The 19,306-nt window shown below is 32.0% G+C and overlaps 3 protein-coding genes across 3 annotated transcripts; 1 reads left to right on the forward strand and 2 right to left on the reverse strand.

Annotated features, from left to right (window-relative positions):
- Nucleotides 1-7,218: 7,218 nt before the first annotated feature.
- On the forward strand, nucleotides 7,219-10,058 carry LOC143603375 (uncharacterized). The gene is made up of 7 exons (XM_077080182.1): nucleotides 7,219-7,573; nucleotides 8,712-8,878; nucleotides 8,976-9,078; nucleotides 9,150-9,266; nucleotides 9,366-9,536; nucleotides 9,612-9,735; nucleotides 9,820-10,058. The coding sequence occupies exons 1-7, from the start codon at nucleotides 7,301-7,303 to the stop codon at nucleotides 9,933-9,935; spliced, it is 1,071 nt and encodes a 356-aa protein (XP_076936297.1). The 5' UTR covers nucleotides 7,219-7,300; the 3' UTR covers nucleotides 9,936-10,058.
- Nucleotides 10,003-13,001, reverse strand: LOC143603374 (uncharacterized protein At5g41620-like). The gene is made up of 3 exons (XM_077080181.1): nucleotides 12,594-13,001; nucleotides 11,513-11,638; nucleotides 10,003-11,430 (listed from the first exon to the last, which is right to left on the reverse strand). The coding sequence occupies exons 1-3, from the start codon at nucleotides 12,969-12,971 to the stop codon at nucleotides 10,126-10,128; spliced, it is 1,809 nt and encodes a 602-aa protein (XP_076936296.1). The 5' UTR covers nucleotides 12,972-13,001; the 3' UTR covers nucleotides 10,003-10,125.
- A 1,061-nt stretch (nucleotides 13,002-14,062) lies between these two features.
- Nucleotides 14,063-15,878, reverse strand: LOC143603376 (F-box/kelch-repeat protein At3g61590-like). The gene is made up of 2 exons (XM_077080184.1): nucleotides 15,703-15,878; nucleotides 14,063-15,440 (listed from the first exon to the last, which is right to left on the reverse strand). The coding sequence occupies exons 1-2, from the start codon at nucleotides 15,703-15,705 to the stop codon at nucleotides 14,187-14,189; spliced, it is 1,257 nt and encodes a 418-aa protein (XP_076936299.1). The 5' UTR covers nucleotides 15,706-15,878; the 3' UTR covers nucleotides 14,063-14,186.
- Nucleotides 15,879-19,306: the final 3,428 nt, after the last annotated feature.

The following is a 19,306-nucleotide window of genomic DNA, read 5'->3' on the forward strand; positions in this document are numbered from 1 at the left end:
TTCATTAATAATGAAAATTAAAAAACATACTAACAACATGCCAATTCCCACCACTATAAACGAACATGCCAATTCCCACCACTATAAACGACAATGTTAACAAACATATGTTTTTAAAAAATGAGGAAAAAAAGATCTTGTGCGATAAGAAAAAAATTATTTTAGTTGTGTTGATTTTTTTTCTTAGATGTCATGTGTTAGCCGCCGAAGTTAAATATTTTCACTTAGCTAATAAAACACTAAGCCCGCTTTCATTCTTTTTTTACTACTAGGATATAGCTCGTGTAATACACAGCTGGTTAAAAAAATGCAACTTTGTTAGTAATTCCATATAAAAAATAATAGTATTAGTTGGCATCCTAGTTAGCTACTCTAGTTGAATAACATGTGAAAGAATGATTTTGTTTTAATAGTATAGGTAGACAGGTAAATTAGCCGTCAAAACTAAATACTTTTATCTATGCAGTTATCTTATTAAACATATAACACCATTTTCACCCTACCAAAGGTTTTAACTTTCTTACTACACCATATCTATTTTTATAATTTAAAAAGAATTTGTTAACCGATAAAGTTGAATTCTGTTATCAATGAAGTTTTTTTAATGAATGAACTCTATTTATTTTATTAAAATTATTTTATGTATGTAGATACTAACACCAAAGTAATAAACGAAAATGTTCATTAATAATGAAATTAAAAAACATACTAACAACATGCCAATTCCCACCACTATAAACGAACATGCCAATTCCCACAACTATAAACGACAGTGTTAACAAACATATGTTTTTAAGAAATGAGGAAAAAAAGATCTTGTGCGATAAGAAAAAAATTATTTTAGTTGTCTTGATTTTTTTTCTTAGATGTCATGTGTTAGCCGCGAAGTTAAATATTTTCACTTAGCTAATAAAACACTTAGCCCGCTTTCATTCTTTTTTTACTACTATGATATAGCTCGTGTAATACACAGTTGGTTAAAAAAATGCAACTTTGTTAGTAATTCCATATAAAAAAGTAATAGTATTAGTTGGCATCTTAGTTAACTACTCTAGTTGAATGACATGTGAAAGAATGATTTTGTATTAATAGTATAGGTAGACGGGTAAATTAGCCGTCAAAACTAAATACTTTTATCTATGCAGTTATCTTATTAAACATATAACACCATTTTCACCCTACCAAAGGTTTTAACTTTCTTACTACACCATATCTATTTTTTTCATTTAAAAAGAATTTGTTAACCGATAAAGTTGAATTCTGTTATCAATGAAGTTTTTTTATGAATGAACTCTATTTATTTTATTAAAATTATTTTAAGTATGTACATACTAACACTAAAGTAATAAACGAAAATGTTCATTAATAATGAAAATTAAAAAACATACTAACAACATGCCAATTCCCACCACTATAAACGAACATGCCAATTCCCACCACTATAAACGACATTGTTAACAAACATATGTTTTTAAAAAATGAGGAAAAAAAGATCTTGTGCGATAAGAAAAAAATTATTTTTGTTGTCTTGATTTTTTTTCTTAGATGTCATGTGTTAGCCGCCGAAGTTAAATATTTTCACTTAGCTAATAAAACATTTAGCCCGCTTTCATTCTTTTTTTACTACTACGATATAGCTCGTGTAATACACAGCTGGTTAAAAAAATGCAACTTTGTTAGTAATTCCATATAAAAAAGTAATAGTATTAGTTGGCATCCTAGTTAGCTACTCTAGTTGAATGACATGTGAAAGAATGATTTTGTTTTAATAGTATAGGTAGACAGGTAAATTAGCCGTCAAAACTAAATACTTTTATCTATGCAGTTATCTTATTAAACATATAACACCATTTTCACCCTACCAAAGGTTTTAACTTTCTTACTACACCATATCTATTTTTATAATTTAAAAAGAATTTGTTAACCGATAAAGTTGAATTCTGTTATCAATGAAGTTTTTTTAATGAATGAACTCTATTTATTTTATTAAAATTATTTTATGTATGTAGATACTAACACCAAAGTAATAAACGAAAATGTTCATTAATAATGAAAATTAAAAAACATACTAACAACATGCCAATTCCCACCACTATAAACGAACATGCCAATTCCCACCACTATAAACGACAGCGTTAACAAACATATGTTTTTAAGAAATTAGGAAAAAAAGATCTTGTGCGATAAGAAAAAAATTATTTTAGTTGTCTTGATTTTTTTTCTTAGATGTCATGTGTTAGCCGCCGAAGTTAAATATTTTCACTTAGCTAATAAAACACTTAGCCCGCTTTCATTCTTTTTTTACTACTAGGATATAGCTCGTGTAATACACAGCTGGTTAAAAAAATGCAACTTTGTTAGTAATTCCATATAAAAAAGTAATAGTATTAGTTGGCATCCTAGTTAGCTACTCTAGTTGAATGACATGTGAAAGAATGATTTTGTTTTAATAGTATAGGTAGACAGGTAAATTAGCCGTCAAAACTAAATACTTTTATCTATGCAGTTATCTTATTAAACATTTAACACCATTTTCACCCTACCAAAGGTTTTAACTTTCTTACTACATCATATCTATATTTTTCATTTAAAAAGAATTTGTTTACCGATAAAGTTGAATTCTGTTATCAATGAAGTTTTTTTATGAATGAACTCTATTTATTTTATTAAAATTATTTTATGTATGTAGATACAAACACTAAAGTAATAAACGAAAATGTTCATTAATAATGAAAATTAAAAAACATACTAACAACATGCCAATTCCCACCACTATAAACGAACATGCCAATTCCCACCACTATAAACGACAATGTTAACAAACATATGTTTTTAAAAAATGAGGAAAAAAGATCTTGTGCGATAAGAAAAAAATTATTTTAGTTGTGTTGATTTTTTTTCTTTGATATCATGTGTTAGCCGCCGAAGTTAAATATTTTCACTTAGCTAATAAAATACTTAACCCGCTTTCATTCTTTTTTTACTACTAGGATATAGCTCGTGTAATACACAGCTGGTTAAAAAAATGCAACTTTGTTAGTAATTCCATATAAAAAATAATAGTATTAGTTGGCATCCTAGTTAGCTACTCTAGTTGAATGACATGTGAAAGAATGATTTTGTTTTAATAGTATAGGTAGACAGGTAAATTAGACGTCAAAACTAAATACTTTTATCTATGCAGTTATCTTATTAAAAATATAACACCATTTTCACCCTACCAAAGGTTTTAACTTTCTTACTACACCATATCTATTTTTTTCATTTAAAAAGAATTTGTTAACCGATAAAGTTGAATTCTGTTATCAATGAAGTTTTTTTAATGAATGAACTCTATTTATTTTATTAAAATTATTTTATGTATGTAGATACTAACACTAAAGTAATAAACGAAAATGTTCATTAATAATGAAAATCAAAAAACATACTAACAACATGCCAATTCCCACCACTATAAACGAACATGCCAATTCCCACCACTATAAACGACATGGTTAACAAACGTATGTTTTTAAAAAATGAGGAAAAAAAGATCTTGTGCGATAAGAAAAAAATTATTTTAGTTGTCTTGATTTTTTTTCTTAGATGTCATGTGTTAGCCGCCGAAGTTAAATATTTTCACTTGGCTAATAAAACACTTAGCCCGCTTTCATTCTATTTTTACTACTAGGATATAGCTCGTGTAATACACAGCTGGTTAAAAAAAATGCAACTTTGTTAGTAATTCCATATAAAAAAGTAATAGTATTAGTTGGCATCCTAGTTAGCTACTCTAGTTGAATGACATGTGAAAGAATGATTTTGTTTTAATAGTATAGGTAGACAGGTAAATTAGCCTTCAAAACTAAATACTTTTATCTATGCAGTTATCTTATTAAAGATATAACACCATTTTCACCCTACCAAAGGTTTTAACTTTCTTACTACACCATATTTTTTTTTCATTTAAAAAGAATTTGTTAACCGATAAAGTTGAATTCTGTTATCAATGAAGTTTTTTTTATGAATGAACTCTATTTATTTTATTAAAATTATTTTATGTATGTAGATACTAACACCAAAGTAATAAAAGAAAATGTTCATTAATAATGAAAATCAAAAAACATACTAACAACATGCCAATTCCCACCACTATAAACGAACATGCCAATTCCCACCACTATAAATGACAATGTTCAAACATATGTTTTTAAAAAATGAGGAAAAAAAGATCTTGTGCTATAAGAAAAAAATTATTTTAGTTGTCTTGATTTATTTTCTTAGATGTCATGTGTTATCCGCTGAAGTTAAATATTTTCACTTAGCTAATAAAACACTTAGCCCGCTTTCATTCTTTTTTTACTATTAGGATATAGCTCGTGTAATACACAGCTGGTTAAAAAAATGCAACTTTGTTAGTAATTCCATATAAAAAAAGTAATAGTATTAGTTGGCATCCTAGTTAGCTACTCTAGTTGAACGACATGTGAAAGAATGATTTTGTTTTAATAGTATAGGCAGACAGGTAAATTAGCCGTCAAAACTAAATACTTTTATCTATGCAATTATCTTATTAAACATATAACACCATTTTCACCCTACCAAAGGTTTTAACTTTCTTACTACACCATATCTATTTTTTTCATTTAAAAAGAATTTGTTAACCGATAAAGTTGAATTCTGTTATCAATAAAGTTTTTTTTATGAATGAACTCCATTTATTTTATTAAAATTATTTTATGTATGTAGATACTAACACTAAAGTAATAAACGAAAATGTTCATTAATAATGAAAAATCAAAAAACATACTAACAAAATGCCAATTCCCACCACTATAAACGAACATGCCAATTCCCACCACTATAAACGACAATGTTAACAAACATATGTTTTTAAAAAATGAGGAAAAAAAGATCTTGTGCGATAAGAAAAAAATTATTTTAGTTGTCTTGATTTTTTTTCTTAGATGTCATGTGTTAGCCGCCGAAGTCAAATATTTTCACTTAGCTAATAAAACACTTAGCCCGCTTTCATTCTTTTTTTACTACTAGGATATAGCTCGTGTAATACACAGCTGGTTAAAAAAAATGCAACTTTGTTAGTAATTCCATATAAAAAAAGTAATAGTATTAGTTGGCATCCTAGTTAGCTACTCTAGTTGAATGACATGTGAAAGAATGATTTTGTTTTAATAGTATAGGTAGACAGGTAAATTAGCCGTCAAAACTAAATACTTTTATCCATGCAGTTATCTTATTAAACATATAACACCATTTTCACCCTACCAAAGGTTTTAACTTTCTTACTACACGGTATCTATTTTTTTCATATAAAAAGAATTTGTTAACCGATAAAGTTGAATTATGTTATCAATGAAGTTTTTTTTATTAATGAACTCTATTTATTTTATTAAAATTATTTTATGTATGTTGATACTAACACTAAAGTAATAAACGAAAATGTTCATTAATAATGAAAATTAAAAAACATACTAACAACATGCCAATTCCCACCATTATAAACGAACATGCCAATTCCCACCACTAAAAACGACAATGTTAACAAACATATGTTTTTAAAAAATGAGGAAAAAAAGATCTTGTGCGATAAGAAAAAAAAAATTTGATAGGGTGAAGATGGTTGTATAGTTTTATAAGAATGGTTGATGAAAAATTAAATTTGGGTTGGTAAATTTATTTTGTTCTGATGGCTAAACATGTCGGCTAGGAGAAAAAGAATTGACGGCTAAGAGAAAAAAATAGAAACAGGCTAAATATTTTATTGAGTGGTTAAAAGTATTTAATTTTGAAGACTAGATTTACACCGGCTAAGAAGACGACTAAGAGATAAAAAGATAGAACTCGGCTAAGTATTTAATAAGGTTGGTAAACTATTCAAGTTTGGCGGCTATAGTTATACGGCTAAAAGAAAAAAAAAGACGGCTAAGTGAAGTTTTAGCCTACAAACCGAGTTGGAGCCGGCTAAGTGAATAGACACATATCCCGAAGCCGGTTAAGAGTAAAGGATGCCGACTAAATAACTAGAGATGTAGGCTAAGTTTAGCAGCCTTTGACGTGTGTCGAGTTTTTATAGGCTAAAAGTGAGTCACTTTTACTTTTCACAAAATTCCTTGTCTCATAAGTGGCGGCTAAGGCTTAGCCGGCTTTGGTCAAAAACTCAATGATTGAAGAGATGTTGGCTAAATTAGACATGCCTATTTTAGAAAATTTTGGTTCAAACTTGTTTATTTTGATAATTTTCCTTTTTAATGGCGAATTCATATATTAATAATTTGGAGATGACTATTTCTATAAGGGATTTTCTAACATGTGCCCTTAGGGCATATGTAAAAAACATTAATTTTGGTAATATTCTTATTAAAACTATATATATATATTAATTATATTAATAACTATTATATTTAACATTATATTTCCCTCTTTAAAATCTTACTTCCATTGATGACTATTAAATAAAATTTTTTAATTTCATTTAAAATTACTATTTCATCTCCCACAATTTTTATATTCATTTTTATGTAAAGAATATTCAAATATGAAAGTAACTTTTAAAATTACTATAAAGTCTCCAAGTGTTGAACCAACTCAAGATCAGCTTGCTCTAGTGATTCAATATTCAGCTTGCAAAGAAAATGACACAAGTTTGTTGTCAATCATTACAAAGCGGCTCAATTGCATAAGGTTATTTGGGATGGTAAGATGGCTGACAGCACTTGCAAAACTTTGAATTTGTCAGGATGCTTTGTCGTCATGTTTTGAGTGTTCTTCTCCATACGGGTTGTTTTGAAATTTCTTTTTAGTTATTGGCTATCACGATGGAGACGAGAAGAGGCTCAATTCAATAACGTCTCTCAATTACATCAAGAAGGAACTTTGGATATTACATCATCTTTTACAAAAAATAATGATCCTATAACTAATACAATTGGGAGGTTCAACACTTGAAGACGTTATAGAAATTTTAAAAGTGACTTTCATATTTGAATATTCTTCACATATAAATGAATATAAAAATGATGGGAGATGAAATAATAATTTTATAGGAAATTAGAAAATTTTATTAAGTAGTTATCAATGGAGGTAAGATTTAGAAGAAGAAAATATAAAGTTAAATATGGTAGTTAATAAAAGATAAATTTAATTAATATAAAAGTTTAGTGTTTTAATAAAAATATTTTCATAATTAATGTTTCTTATCTTATGTTAGAAAATCCCTTTCAATAGTTCACTCTAATATGTGAAAGATAAGGTTAACTGAAAACAAGAGTCAAACACAAGAGTTCATACTTGATACTCCCTCATGGAAGCTGCAAACAAGTTGGAGATATATGAAGTCGGACCCTGTGAAGACCCATACCAATTCGGGTTATCCATTGGCAACCATTTCTCTAAACTCATAACAAGCAGACTATCCACAGACTCCATTTTCAATAACCAACTTCTTCCTTTTGCTCAAACCACACATGCACACTCACTCCTTCAATCTCTCTCAAACAACAACTCCACCAAATTCCCAAGTTACTGGAACGAAATGCGGGGAATAGCCGATGGATCCGGGGTCCCGTTTCTCCATGTAAGCAGTTAGTTTGTGATCATTAACTACTCGTTTATTTTTTATTAATTAAGATAATGCAATTCAAAAAGGGCTTGTGGCGCAGCTTACTGCCCGTTTGCCTTTGTAAACACTATATTTTTGCTTTATATGGGTTAAATAAAAGTGCATATTTAAATTTTTTTGTATGTATATTTAAGCTCGGCTTGAGCACGTGTGCATTATCTTAAAGTCTTAAACCAGCCGAACCGAGCGGAGTTGTGAAATTAATACATAGAACTTCAAAAGTGTTAAAACTTAAAAGTATGCTAGTCTCATTAAAGTTTGACGAGACTAAACGATCTTCCCATACAAGGCTTGAGCTCGGGCTTGATAACTAAACTAGCTGTTAGGAATTGGTGAAGCCTTTGGGCTTGTGGCAGTGTTGTAAACATCCCATCTAGGCGTCGATTAATCCCCGATTAATCGCTAGTCCTCACCCCACAAGTTAGTTTTGGGTTAATCGGCATTAATCGGTCAATGGCCAAATCCAGCCAAAATCAGGATTAATCGGACTTAGTCAGCTTTTTCCAACGAGGTTCTGGCCAAAAGCATCGGTTTCCAGAGAAATTCTGGCCAAAATCAGCGGTTCCCAGTGAGATTTAAGCCAATTTCTAGCCAAAATTTGTTTATGTATATATAAAACTGAAAATTACATATAAAAAAGTGTGCGTGTATATATAAAACTGAAAATTATACATTAAAACTCGATCCGATTGATCCTGATTAATCACTAGTCCCCACCCCACAGCCTGACTAGCGACTAACGATTTTTACAATACTAGCTTGTGGTTGATTGGAAGAAAATAAAAGGGGCCAGGTATAGCACGTGGATGTAGGTTCCCCACTGGGACTGAACTATATAAAATCATGTATTGTGCTTATTGTTTACTATTTCTGTATATTGCGTGATAATCGTGTGTTCTCATTTGTGTGTTGTTTCCGAAACGCCGCTTTGTTCCTAACACAAGCCTTATTTGAGGCTCGGTGTCTGATCGGGCTCAATAGGGAAGTTTTTAATCGATCCGATCTCGAGTAGCTCGCGAGCAGCTTGGCTCGTTTGCACCCCTAGTTTTAATCGTTTCCGTTTCCCCAACTCACACTGATGCTACTGTGACAGATCATGATTTTGAACTTTCGGAAAGAGATTCTACCGTTCATTCCAAAGCCGAAAAAGGTTGAAGATGAAGAAACAATAGATGATTGCTCGGATATTCTTGTTGTTAGTGATACAATGGCTGTTGCAGTTCATAATGAGGATGCTAATGTCGCTCTTGTTGGCCATACGTAAGCTCTAAATTCTAACTTTAAAGTTCAAATCCCCTGTTTTTGTGCTTAATTGTTCGTCTTTGTTTGATTATCATATACATCACTGATATTGCAGGTATCTTATTAAAGCAACCATGTCTAATGGTCTATGTTACACCGCTTACACCTATGCGGGCGAGCTTCCTAGCTGTGCATTTGGTTTTAATAACCATGGTCTGGTAATAATATTATTACGATGCCGATTAATAATAAATGATAATTCAAATAATAACAACTACAAATCATGCAGGCATTTACACTGAACGCAGTACCACCAGCCGAGTCAGAGATAGTGGCGGGTGGGATCGGGCGAAACTTCATTTCTAGAGACCTTCTAGAAGCGACAAGTCTCGAGGATGCGATTAGCGTAAGATTCAGATTACTTTTTTTTCATTAAATTTAGGTGATTCAGTAGAAGGTTTGACTTTTTCTGACGTGTTGACTTTTTTGCTGGCTATTTATTTAGAGGATTCATTCGTCACCAGTTTCAGTCGGGCATAGCTATAACCTAATCGATGTAAACGTACGTAAGATCTTGAATGTGGAGACTGCATCAAGTCAACGACTTTCGGTTCGTGAAGTTGGGTCAACCCCTTTCTTCCATGCCAATATGTATCTTCATCTTCAAGTTGACCAGGTAACATATTAACAGTTATTATGGTTATAGTAATATTAAATTTTACAAGATTATATCATTTCATGCAATTTACAGGTACATGATGAAAACTCGATAAGCAGACAGAACAAGGCAGCTTTGCTGCCCAAAAAGTCAAAGCATGACCTTCTTTCACTCCTTGGAGACACAAGTGATCATAAGTATCCTATATTTATGCAAGGTACATTAGACAAAGCATCTATAAATGTCACATGATATAATATTATGATCCAATGTTAATGGTATCTTCATTGCAAATATTCAGGTCCAACTCTTTACACACTATATACGGCTGTGATTGATTTAGATGAACGAACATTATCAATAACCAAAGCTAATCCTAGAAAAGGCGAAGCTTCTTACGTTTTCAAAATGGCTTGACCTATTTGATGATTTTCACAATTCTTGTAAGGAACATTTTGCATATTTTGATAATTTAAAAGCACGTGTAAGACAACCGATACAAGAGATGTACATTATAAAACTCGAACGACATGGTACAATAATAATATGTAGATTATGCACGCTGAAAACATAAAATGTGAAGCTAAGAACAAGAGACGAGACCTTGTTACATTTTTACACGCGTGCCCACTCTATGACCTCGTGTTCTTGCTTCGAGTAGCTTTGACTTTAGGCTAGTTTGCTCCTTTGACTCGGGTTTGACTTTGGTTGATGACTCAGAAATCTCGAGATCTTCAGTTGGTAGCTTTGTGGTCCATCCTCGAACCGGGCTCGGGTGACTTTTCCACATGTGTTTATTAGCCGATTCTTCATATTCGTTTCCCGGTTGTAGATGATGGTTTTTTAGTAAACTGTTCAAGTACTTCGAGTTTAGACCGACATTTTCTTCTGTTATTTCTGTTTGTTGTTCGCCTAATATCGCTTGAGCCATTTGTTCTTCAAACTTCACTTGCAAACTAGACGGGTCACGTGCTACTTTTTTCTTACCGCTGTCGGGTTTGGTTGTTGAATTTACCATATCGTCCTTGGCGCGAGCGACGGGTTTATCTAGCTCGAAACAAGGTGAATCACCGCCATTGGAAGAAACATTTTCATCATCATCACCATCATCAGGAGGTGCACTAGTAGCCAAGTTCATAGGGATTGACTCGAGAGAATGTCGTCTTCTGGCTATGGGTCCCACCACTGACCCTGAGCCAAGCTTTTGCATACCCTTTCTTTTCGCTTCAAGAAAAGCCTCGATTTCGGAGCTTAGTTTCTCAACTACCGATTTCTTTGTTAATGTCGTTTCCTGTTTCATTTGCATTCGTTCGTCTAGCCACGATTCGGAAATATGAAGAATCATTCCGTCTCGGGCCAATTTATGGTTCGAACCATTACCTTTATCGGGATTTACATGTTTCAAAGAATGCAACTCGTGTTCATAGTTTTTAATCCCCCAAGCAAACTCGTCACATAGATCTTCCAAAAGTACCCTCGACCGCCTCTCATTTTCCATGTCTTTTAAAGCATTCACGAGGGCCATTTTCGTCTCGTAAAGCTCCCGGGCCAGCTTCCGGTGAAGTGTCTCGGACCGTTTTCTTAACTTCCTCTCGTCTTCAAGCTCGTCTCTCACAGACTGAACCGCAGCATTGGCGTGACCTTGTTTATCTTCAGTCATTTGCTTCATCAAGTGCTCCATCTGGTGACGGTCACGGGCCAGCTCTTTGATCTTGGATCGGGCCAGGTCTAGTTCGCGTTTCAAATCGCGAACCAGGGTTATGTTAGCCGCGTGTAACTCTTCGAGGCTCCAGATTCGGTTCAACACTTTGAGCAGCTCGGTTGATGTTTTAAGACTGTAACTTGTCTCACCATTTCCGCCCCTAAACTCTACAGAACTTGTAGGTATAACAGCAGGGTTATAAGGTGCTACCTGTGACAAAATATTAAAATCCTCCATTTTTCTAAACAAAACATATACTTCAAATTTATATAGATTAAAAATGATTTTGTACCTCCATGGAACTACTACCATAACTTGCGGGTGAGACTGCGCGTATCGCGTTATGGTTTCTTTGAATTGCCTGCTGATGTTGCATTAATGATGCTGCAACATGTCTTCTTAAACTACTAGCACTCCCCTGCATTCATCACAAACCAAGATTCACATAAATCAAATTAAAGCTCACAACTTTATCATGATGGTAACAGGGGTGAATCATTGGTCAAGATTCAAGAACACATATTACCAAATTAAATTTTACAACTTTATCATGAAAGACACTTAATGTTGCGTAAGTGATGCTGCAACATGTCTTTTTAAACTACCGACACTCCCCTACATTCATCATAAACCAAGATTCACAGATATCAAATTAAAGCTTACAACTTTATCATGATGGTGGTTTGTAACAGGGGTGAATCATTGGTCAAGATTCAAGAACACATAAACCAACAAAAAGTTTAAAACTTTATAATGATGATGGTTTGTAACAGGGATGAACCAGTGATCAAGATTCAAGAACACAAACCCAAATTAAAGTTTACAACTTTATCATGAAAAATGCTGCATAAGTAATGCTGCAACATGTCTTTTTAAACTACTAGATTCAAGAACACATAAATCAACAAAAAGTTTACAACTTTATCATGGTGATGGTTTGTAACAGGGATGAACCATTGATTAAGATTCAAGAACACATACCAAATTAAATTTTACAACTTTTTCATGAAAGACACTTATTGTTGCATATAAGTAATGCTGCAGCATGTCTTTTTAAACTACTAACACTCCCCTACATTCATTATAAACCAAGATTCACATAAATCAAACTAAAGCTTAAAACTTTATCATGATAGTGCTTTGGTAACAGGGGTGAGCCACTGGTCAAGATTCAAGAACACATAAACCAAATTAAAGTTTGCAACTTTATCATGAAAAAACACTTGAACTAGCATAAAAACAGACCCCCACCATACACCCACCCATCATAATCATTAATCAACAAATTCCACTAGAAAAAAAAAAAGTAAAAATAACAATCAATATGTGTATCAGATCCAGACTCACAAAATCAAGAAAACTTAACAACTTACCAGTTCAGGATAAGGATCAGGTTTGTCTTCAAGAAGATGATGCCTGTGGTGATGATGATGGTGGTTCCTCCTGCTTCCACCACCATGGTGCATTTTAGCAACAGGTAAGCTGTAGTTATAAATCTCCCAAACAGTAGCACCAAGCTTTCTAGCAGAAACCTTTAAAGGGTGGTGGTTGTTTTCCAAATCCTTGCTGCTATCTTGCACACCACCACCGTTGCTATCTTGCGCACCACCACTGTTGCTAACATGCACTGGGAAGGGCAAAACAGGTGTGACTTGTCCTCCTTTTTTACCAACTATTTTCTTCAACTTTTGCCCCAAATTCTGCTGCTTTTGGGGTATTGGTGGTGGCTCCTCTTCATCACACTTTTTCATCTAAAAAACTTTTTTTTTAACTTTCTCTCTCACCCCACCACCAACTTTTCTCTCACTAGAATACCATATTTTGGTATTTAGTTTTTGTTTTTTTTATATTATAAAAGTTGAGTATATCATGTCATCTGGGAAGGTGGGTTCTTTTTGCTTCTGTGTGTCTGTGTTTTTTTATATCTTTAGTTTCTTGTTGTTCAACTCAGTGTGTGTGTGTGTGCAGGGATGTGATTGAATCATATGTGTGGGACCCATGGTGTTCATGACTGGAGGCCCATGGTGTTAAAATTATGGAAGTTTTGAGGGATTGTGGGGTCCTTTCCATGTATTTGTCCGTTAGGAAAAGGAAGTTTGGTATAATCAGTCTTTTTCTTACTTTATTTTACCTTTTATAAAAGATTGTTTTTCTTGACATTTATGGTGCATTTTTTGATATAAATATATGAATGATGAATGATACATCTGTGTTTTGAATATAGTTAGGTAAGTTATATTCCTTTGGTTAGTATTTCTAATGTTCACAGTTCACGGGTTTCGGTTTTTATACTCGTGGGAGTCGTGGCATTTACTTTTGTCTAGACAGGTTGAGATCAAACCCGTAAGCACATTAGCTAAACGGGTCATTTGGGATCGAACTAGCAAGTTCACACTTTGACCTAATTGGGTCATACTTATTTTTTAAAATATTTTTAAGTTATAAATTAAATCAATCAAATATTTTGTACCGAAAATCAAATCATAAAAGAAAAACAAGCATCAACAGCGTACTTGTTTTACATGCATTCAAGAAAATACTCCTTTTACGTAAATTTATATTTGTGCTTGTCAATTTTGGAGTATTATATCTATACGAAAAAATATAATATAATAAATTCCGTATTAAATGAGGTTTGTTCGTATCAACCCGTCAAAACTTGTGTCCTGTTCGTACCGGGTTGAGGGTACCAAGATCAACATTTTCTATATAAATCACTTTAAAATAAATAAACTTTAGATATGCCATTGACATGATTCCTAGTCCAATCAGTCATGGTCTCCACCAAAACAGATGAGTCATAGGAAAAACAAGACCGCAAATGCTTCAAATGTTTGATTGCACAAAAACCAACAACACATGTTTCCCCACAAAATGAAACATAAGTACATGTATAAAGACAGATACAAAATTCAAGATTTCAGATAACAAAACAAAAACAACATAAAACCAGACCACCTCAAATGTTACATGAACTGCAGCCGAGGTTCGAAGCAAAACCCCGAAAAGATTTCAAGCGGAAACTTCTTATGCATCGAACACTTTTGCGACCAAAACCATTGTCGCGTTTCCATATCATATATAAGCAAAGCCGTCCCTCCATAACTCTGTATGTATATCAAATCGCCACCACCACTACTAGCAAAAACATCATCCAATTCACCAAAACCTTGAACAAACTTGTGGGGCATTCTGGTAATTTCCGTCCACTCACTCCCGTCAAGAACCCATATCCCAATTCCCTTAATTACCCCTGGTCGGCTCAGCCTCCCGATACCCCCAACAAGCACGAGCTTTCCTTGAACATTCATTAACCTCCCGCACGTAAGAGCACACGGTGCTAAAATTACCGATTCATCCCTCAACATACCAATCGACACTTCAGTATTATCAAGATTGTAAGCTACCAACCCATGAAGGTTTTGAACAGGGTTATGAATATCAATCTGTCTTGTGTAAAAGACCAAAATGTACAAAATGTTGTCACAAATTACACTTACGTCCCCGGGCCTCCACCCTTGCATAGCCCCTGTTACCGAGGACAGCCACGTCTTTTCCTTCGAATCATAAACGTGGATTGAAACTTTCCATAACACGAAATCATCGGAATCTTGCATTGACCTGACGACAGAGATGGTGTACTTCGACTTTGACGGGTGAACGGATAACGCCAATGCGCTATAAACCGGGAAACCCGAGCTCGGTGGGGTGCTAAGAATATGATATTCCCGAGTAATGGGATTACAAACATAGATTGACTTAGTTCTTTCTTCGTCCATGAACGATACAAGACCGCAAGACGAAGCAATGTTCCACGTGTGGTGGACCATAAACGGGAGCTCAAAGTTGTACCATTTCCTCAGACCCGAGTCATAAAGATACCCCACGGGCTCTACCGAGCTCGTGAACATGAAGTACCATGTTTTATCCGACAAAAGATTCGCATCTTTTAAAGTAAATCTCTGCGAATGAACGATTTGTTTCCATTTTTGACACACGCAAGATGCTCTAAACGCTGCGAATAACGGAAGGAACGATAATATTCTTTCGTGAATATCGTTTGGAAGGATATCTATCGAGACGGGTTCTTCAGATTCCCCATCATTACTATCCGTCTCAAAAATTTCCAAATTTGGAATGAAAACCCCGGTTCCCTTTCGGTTAACCTCGGGCTCGTCATCCGACCACGAACTACCCTCTGTGGATAAATTCAGAGAGTCCTAACACATAACAAATTTTAAAACTTTTGTTATCAATCTATATATCATTACATAAATGTACCAAAAAATCTGAAATATTAATTAAACTAAATAATTTGAGTTTTTATAGGTTAATCTTGATATGGGTTTAATTAAATTCAAACAAATGACATCATAATAACATAGATCAACTAAAATTAACATCAAATTAACACAAAATTGGACTCCAATTGCACAAATTAAACCAAATTAAAACAAGGGTTAGGGTTAATATTATTCATACCATGTTGGGCAATCGATTAACCGGCCTCCAAACTTGCTTAAACCATGGGGGATTACCCTGTAATCATCACAATTAAAAACCCACAAAATTACAGTCAATTTTGGTGAAATTGCACAAAACCCACAAATTATTTCTAGGGTTTTTGGGTATTCGATGAATCAATTTATTAAATTTCATATTATTATTATTATATTATTATTATTATTATTATTATTATTATTATTATTATCGTCAAGAAAAATGATGGGTATTGTCAATTGTGCGGTGGCGTTGTGGGAGCATTTAGAAGAACGAGGACAGGTGGCGGTGTTTAATTGGTTGATGTGACCACGAGGATTAAAGGTGGCCAGCAGACAAAAATGTAATAATAATAATAATAATAATAATATATAAAGGTTTAATCCTGTCCGTTGATTTTCAATTTCCGAACAATTTTCAATATTGTTCGAACCCTAAATGGCTAAAACGCTAAAATCAAATTTGTGTTTGCTAAAACAATTGATGTGATGCTAAAATTGTGATGGATTTTGATTATTAAGATACAAACATTAGTTGGTATAAATATACATTACAACAATGAGAAAGATGGATTGTAAGAACGTGAAAAAAAAAAGGTTGTGTACCTTGTATCTTGGTCTCCATGAGGTATGCATATCAAAGAGAGATTGGGATTTGTTTGGTATCTAGAATGATAGAAAAATGATAAAATTCTTAGGACAATTTGCGTCTTTATATAAGAAAGTTACATGAAGTCATGAATGGATGATATCGGATACAAGATATTTTTACTTTTTCAGAATCCTTAAATTATCTTGTGCATTAAATGCACTTGTAAAAGATATATACATTTAATATTCATGTAATATTTGTAATAAGGTGTAATCTGATGATAAATCATTTTAACGTTGAGAATGTGTTGCGTTAACGCGTGAGAGTCTTATTAGCGAGGGAATTTCCGTCCATTAACTGACGTAACTTTCGAACGTCTACAACAGTACAACGCGAAATATTATACAACACCATATATGCTTCCATTTACGAACACAACTTTTTGACGTCTATAATCTAAACAAACACATATAAACTAAACAAAAAAAAATATAAACAAATTGAATTTAAATATAGTTCTTACACATAAGTTTCACCATGTGTATGCGATAACATAATTAACAACATAACACATCATATGTGAAAAAAGATCAATCGTACAACTTAATCATAAAATACCCACACGCTATATGATAAAATAAAAACAAAATAAAAAAAGCGTGAAAAGCATAATAAACTATAGGAAAAACAATACAAATTGCATATGAATTTTTATGATTTAAACTTAAACAAGAATAAAAAAAAATTTAATTAGATTTACTTCTTTCATTATATAGAAACATAGATATTACATTAACATAGCAGGTAGACGGGCAACAAGTTGCGCCGCCACCCTTTTCTGAATAAAAATTATAAAAAAAATTAAAAAACTAACCATGTAACACTAGTTTTCTTTTATCGCATAATTTTATAATAAAAACAAAAATAATAATAATAATAATAATAAACATTTACATTACAACCATATTGACCCATTTAATTATGAGAAAAGATATCAATAATAAGAAAAGGTAATTTCTATACTACCCTTAACTAATTAAGTCATACATTAAATGTTCCATTTAATTACCAAATATGTCATGGTTAATTTTGACCATTAATTAAAGTGTTATAATGGTTGAGATCTCTCGTTACATTTCTCTTATGTTTTGCATTAAAATTCATGCAGAACTTAATCATATATATATATATATATATATATATATATATATAATAGTTTAAATAAGAATAAAGAGCTTCCTAAGAATGATAAAAACCAACAAATTTTTGGCATTTGACATTACAAATTATGGTGAAAAAATAATTCTAGAAAACTATGTCGGTTATTGGTAATTTTAAATCTCAACCATTGATTAACATGATCCAATGACTATGATTTATTCCCAGTCTTCCTAAGAAACTATTTATTTTTAGGATAATCCTTCCATATATATGTATAATATATATATACACACGTGTTCCTTTGAAAATTAATTTATATTGAGAACTATAAGAACCGCATAAATCACGTATTCAAGTGTACCTAATACATTAATGGTTCACTGTGTTCTCAGTTTATGTAAGCGCCTTAGTTAATAGCCATGTAATATTTGTAATAAGGTGTAATATGCCGATAAATCATATTTACGTTGAGATTGTGTTGCCTTAATGCGCGAGAGCTTTATCAGCGAGGGAATTTCTGTCCATTAACTAACGTAGTCTATAGCAGTACACGCAAAATAGTATACAACTCTATATATGCTTCCATTTACGAACACAACTTTTTGACGTGTGTAACCTAAACAAAAAACATACAATCTAAACAAAAAAAATATAAACAAACAATTGATAAAAAATTATTTAAATATGGTTCTTGCACATAAGTTTCACCATGTGTATACGATAACATGATTCACAGCATAATACATCACTAGGTTAGATCATGTGTTACACGCGGGCGAAAATATATTAAACTTCATATATATATATATATATATATATATATATATATATATATATATGATTAGGATCATGTGAGAACTATTTTGAAATTGAGAACTTTGAGAACCATTTTAGACCACAAAAAACCCTCTTATTAACAAAAATAAAAAAAAAGTATAAAACAAAAAAAAACTCAAAATAAAAAAAAAGTAAAAAAACCAAAAATTTATTTTTCATCCCAGTTTATAAAATAAAATAAAAAAAGTTGAAAAAAAATATCGGTTTAACAAAACTATACACATATGTATAATACTTTTTTTTTAATTTTATACATGTTTTTCATACACATATGTACAATTTAAGGTAAATGATAATGTGCATATGTGTACATTACATAATTAGAGATTAAATGAAATTATACACATGCGTATAATACGAAGTGTTTTTTTATGAACCGGAAGAAAATATAAGAATTTTGGTTTTTTTACTTTTTTAAATTTTTTGTTTTTTTTTTGTTTTATGATTTTTTTAAAGGTTTTTTAGTGGTTCAAAATGGTTCTTAAAGTTCTCAATTTTCAAGCGGTTCTCTTAGGATCCTTACGCTATATATATATGTGTGTGTGTGTGTGCGCGCGCGCGCTAGCTATACATTTTAGTGAATTGTAAGCGTACGTCAGATAATCTAACATTATTAATATAAGGTATCATCACATTGTTGTTTTAATTAAAAAATCCAACATATTTTAAACTCATACCACATATTTCTAACTTATACCATGAAATAAAAAACACATATTAATTAAAACTTCATCATATACTGAAGTCATATGATATAAACTATGAAGCGTAAACATGTAAATATTGTAATATAAGTTGCGTATTATAAAAACTATTTTTATTGAAATTATAAAACGTATAAGTACACAACATAAAGAATACTACAAATATAAATATAAAAATTATAATATTTATTAAAATGTTTAATAAAGCAACAATAAAGTCTAAACATCATGAATTAAACCACCAATTTAATCCATACTTCCGGTCCAGATGTTCATAAATAATTTCCCAAAAT

The sequence above is a fragment of the Bidens hawaiensis genome, unplaced genomic scaffold (assembly GCF_021521415.1).
Source record: "Bidens hawaiensis isolate Kalapana, Puna unplaced genomic scaffold, B.hawaiensis_p1.1 tig00061487_1, whole genome shotgun sequence".
Lineage (NCBI taxonomy): Eukaryota > Viridiplantae > Streptophyta > Magnoliopsida > Asterales > Asteraceae > Bidens > Bidens hawaiensis.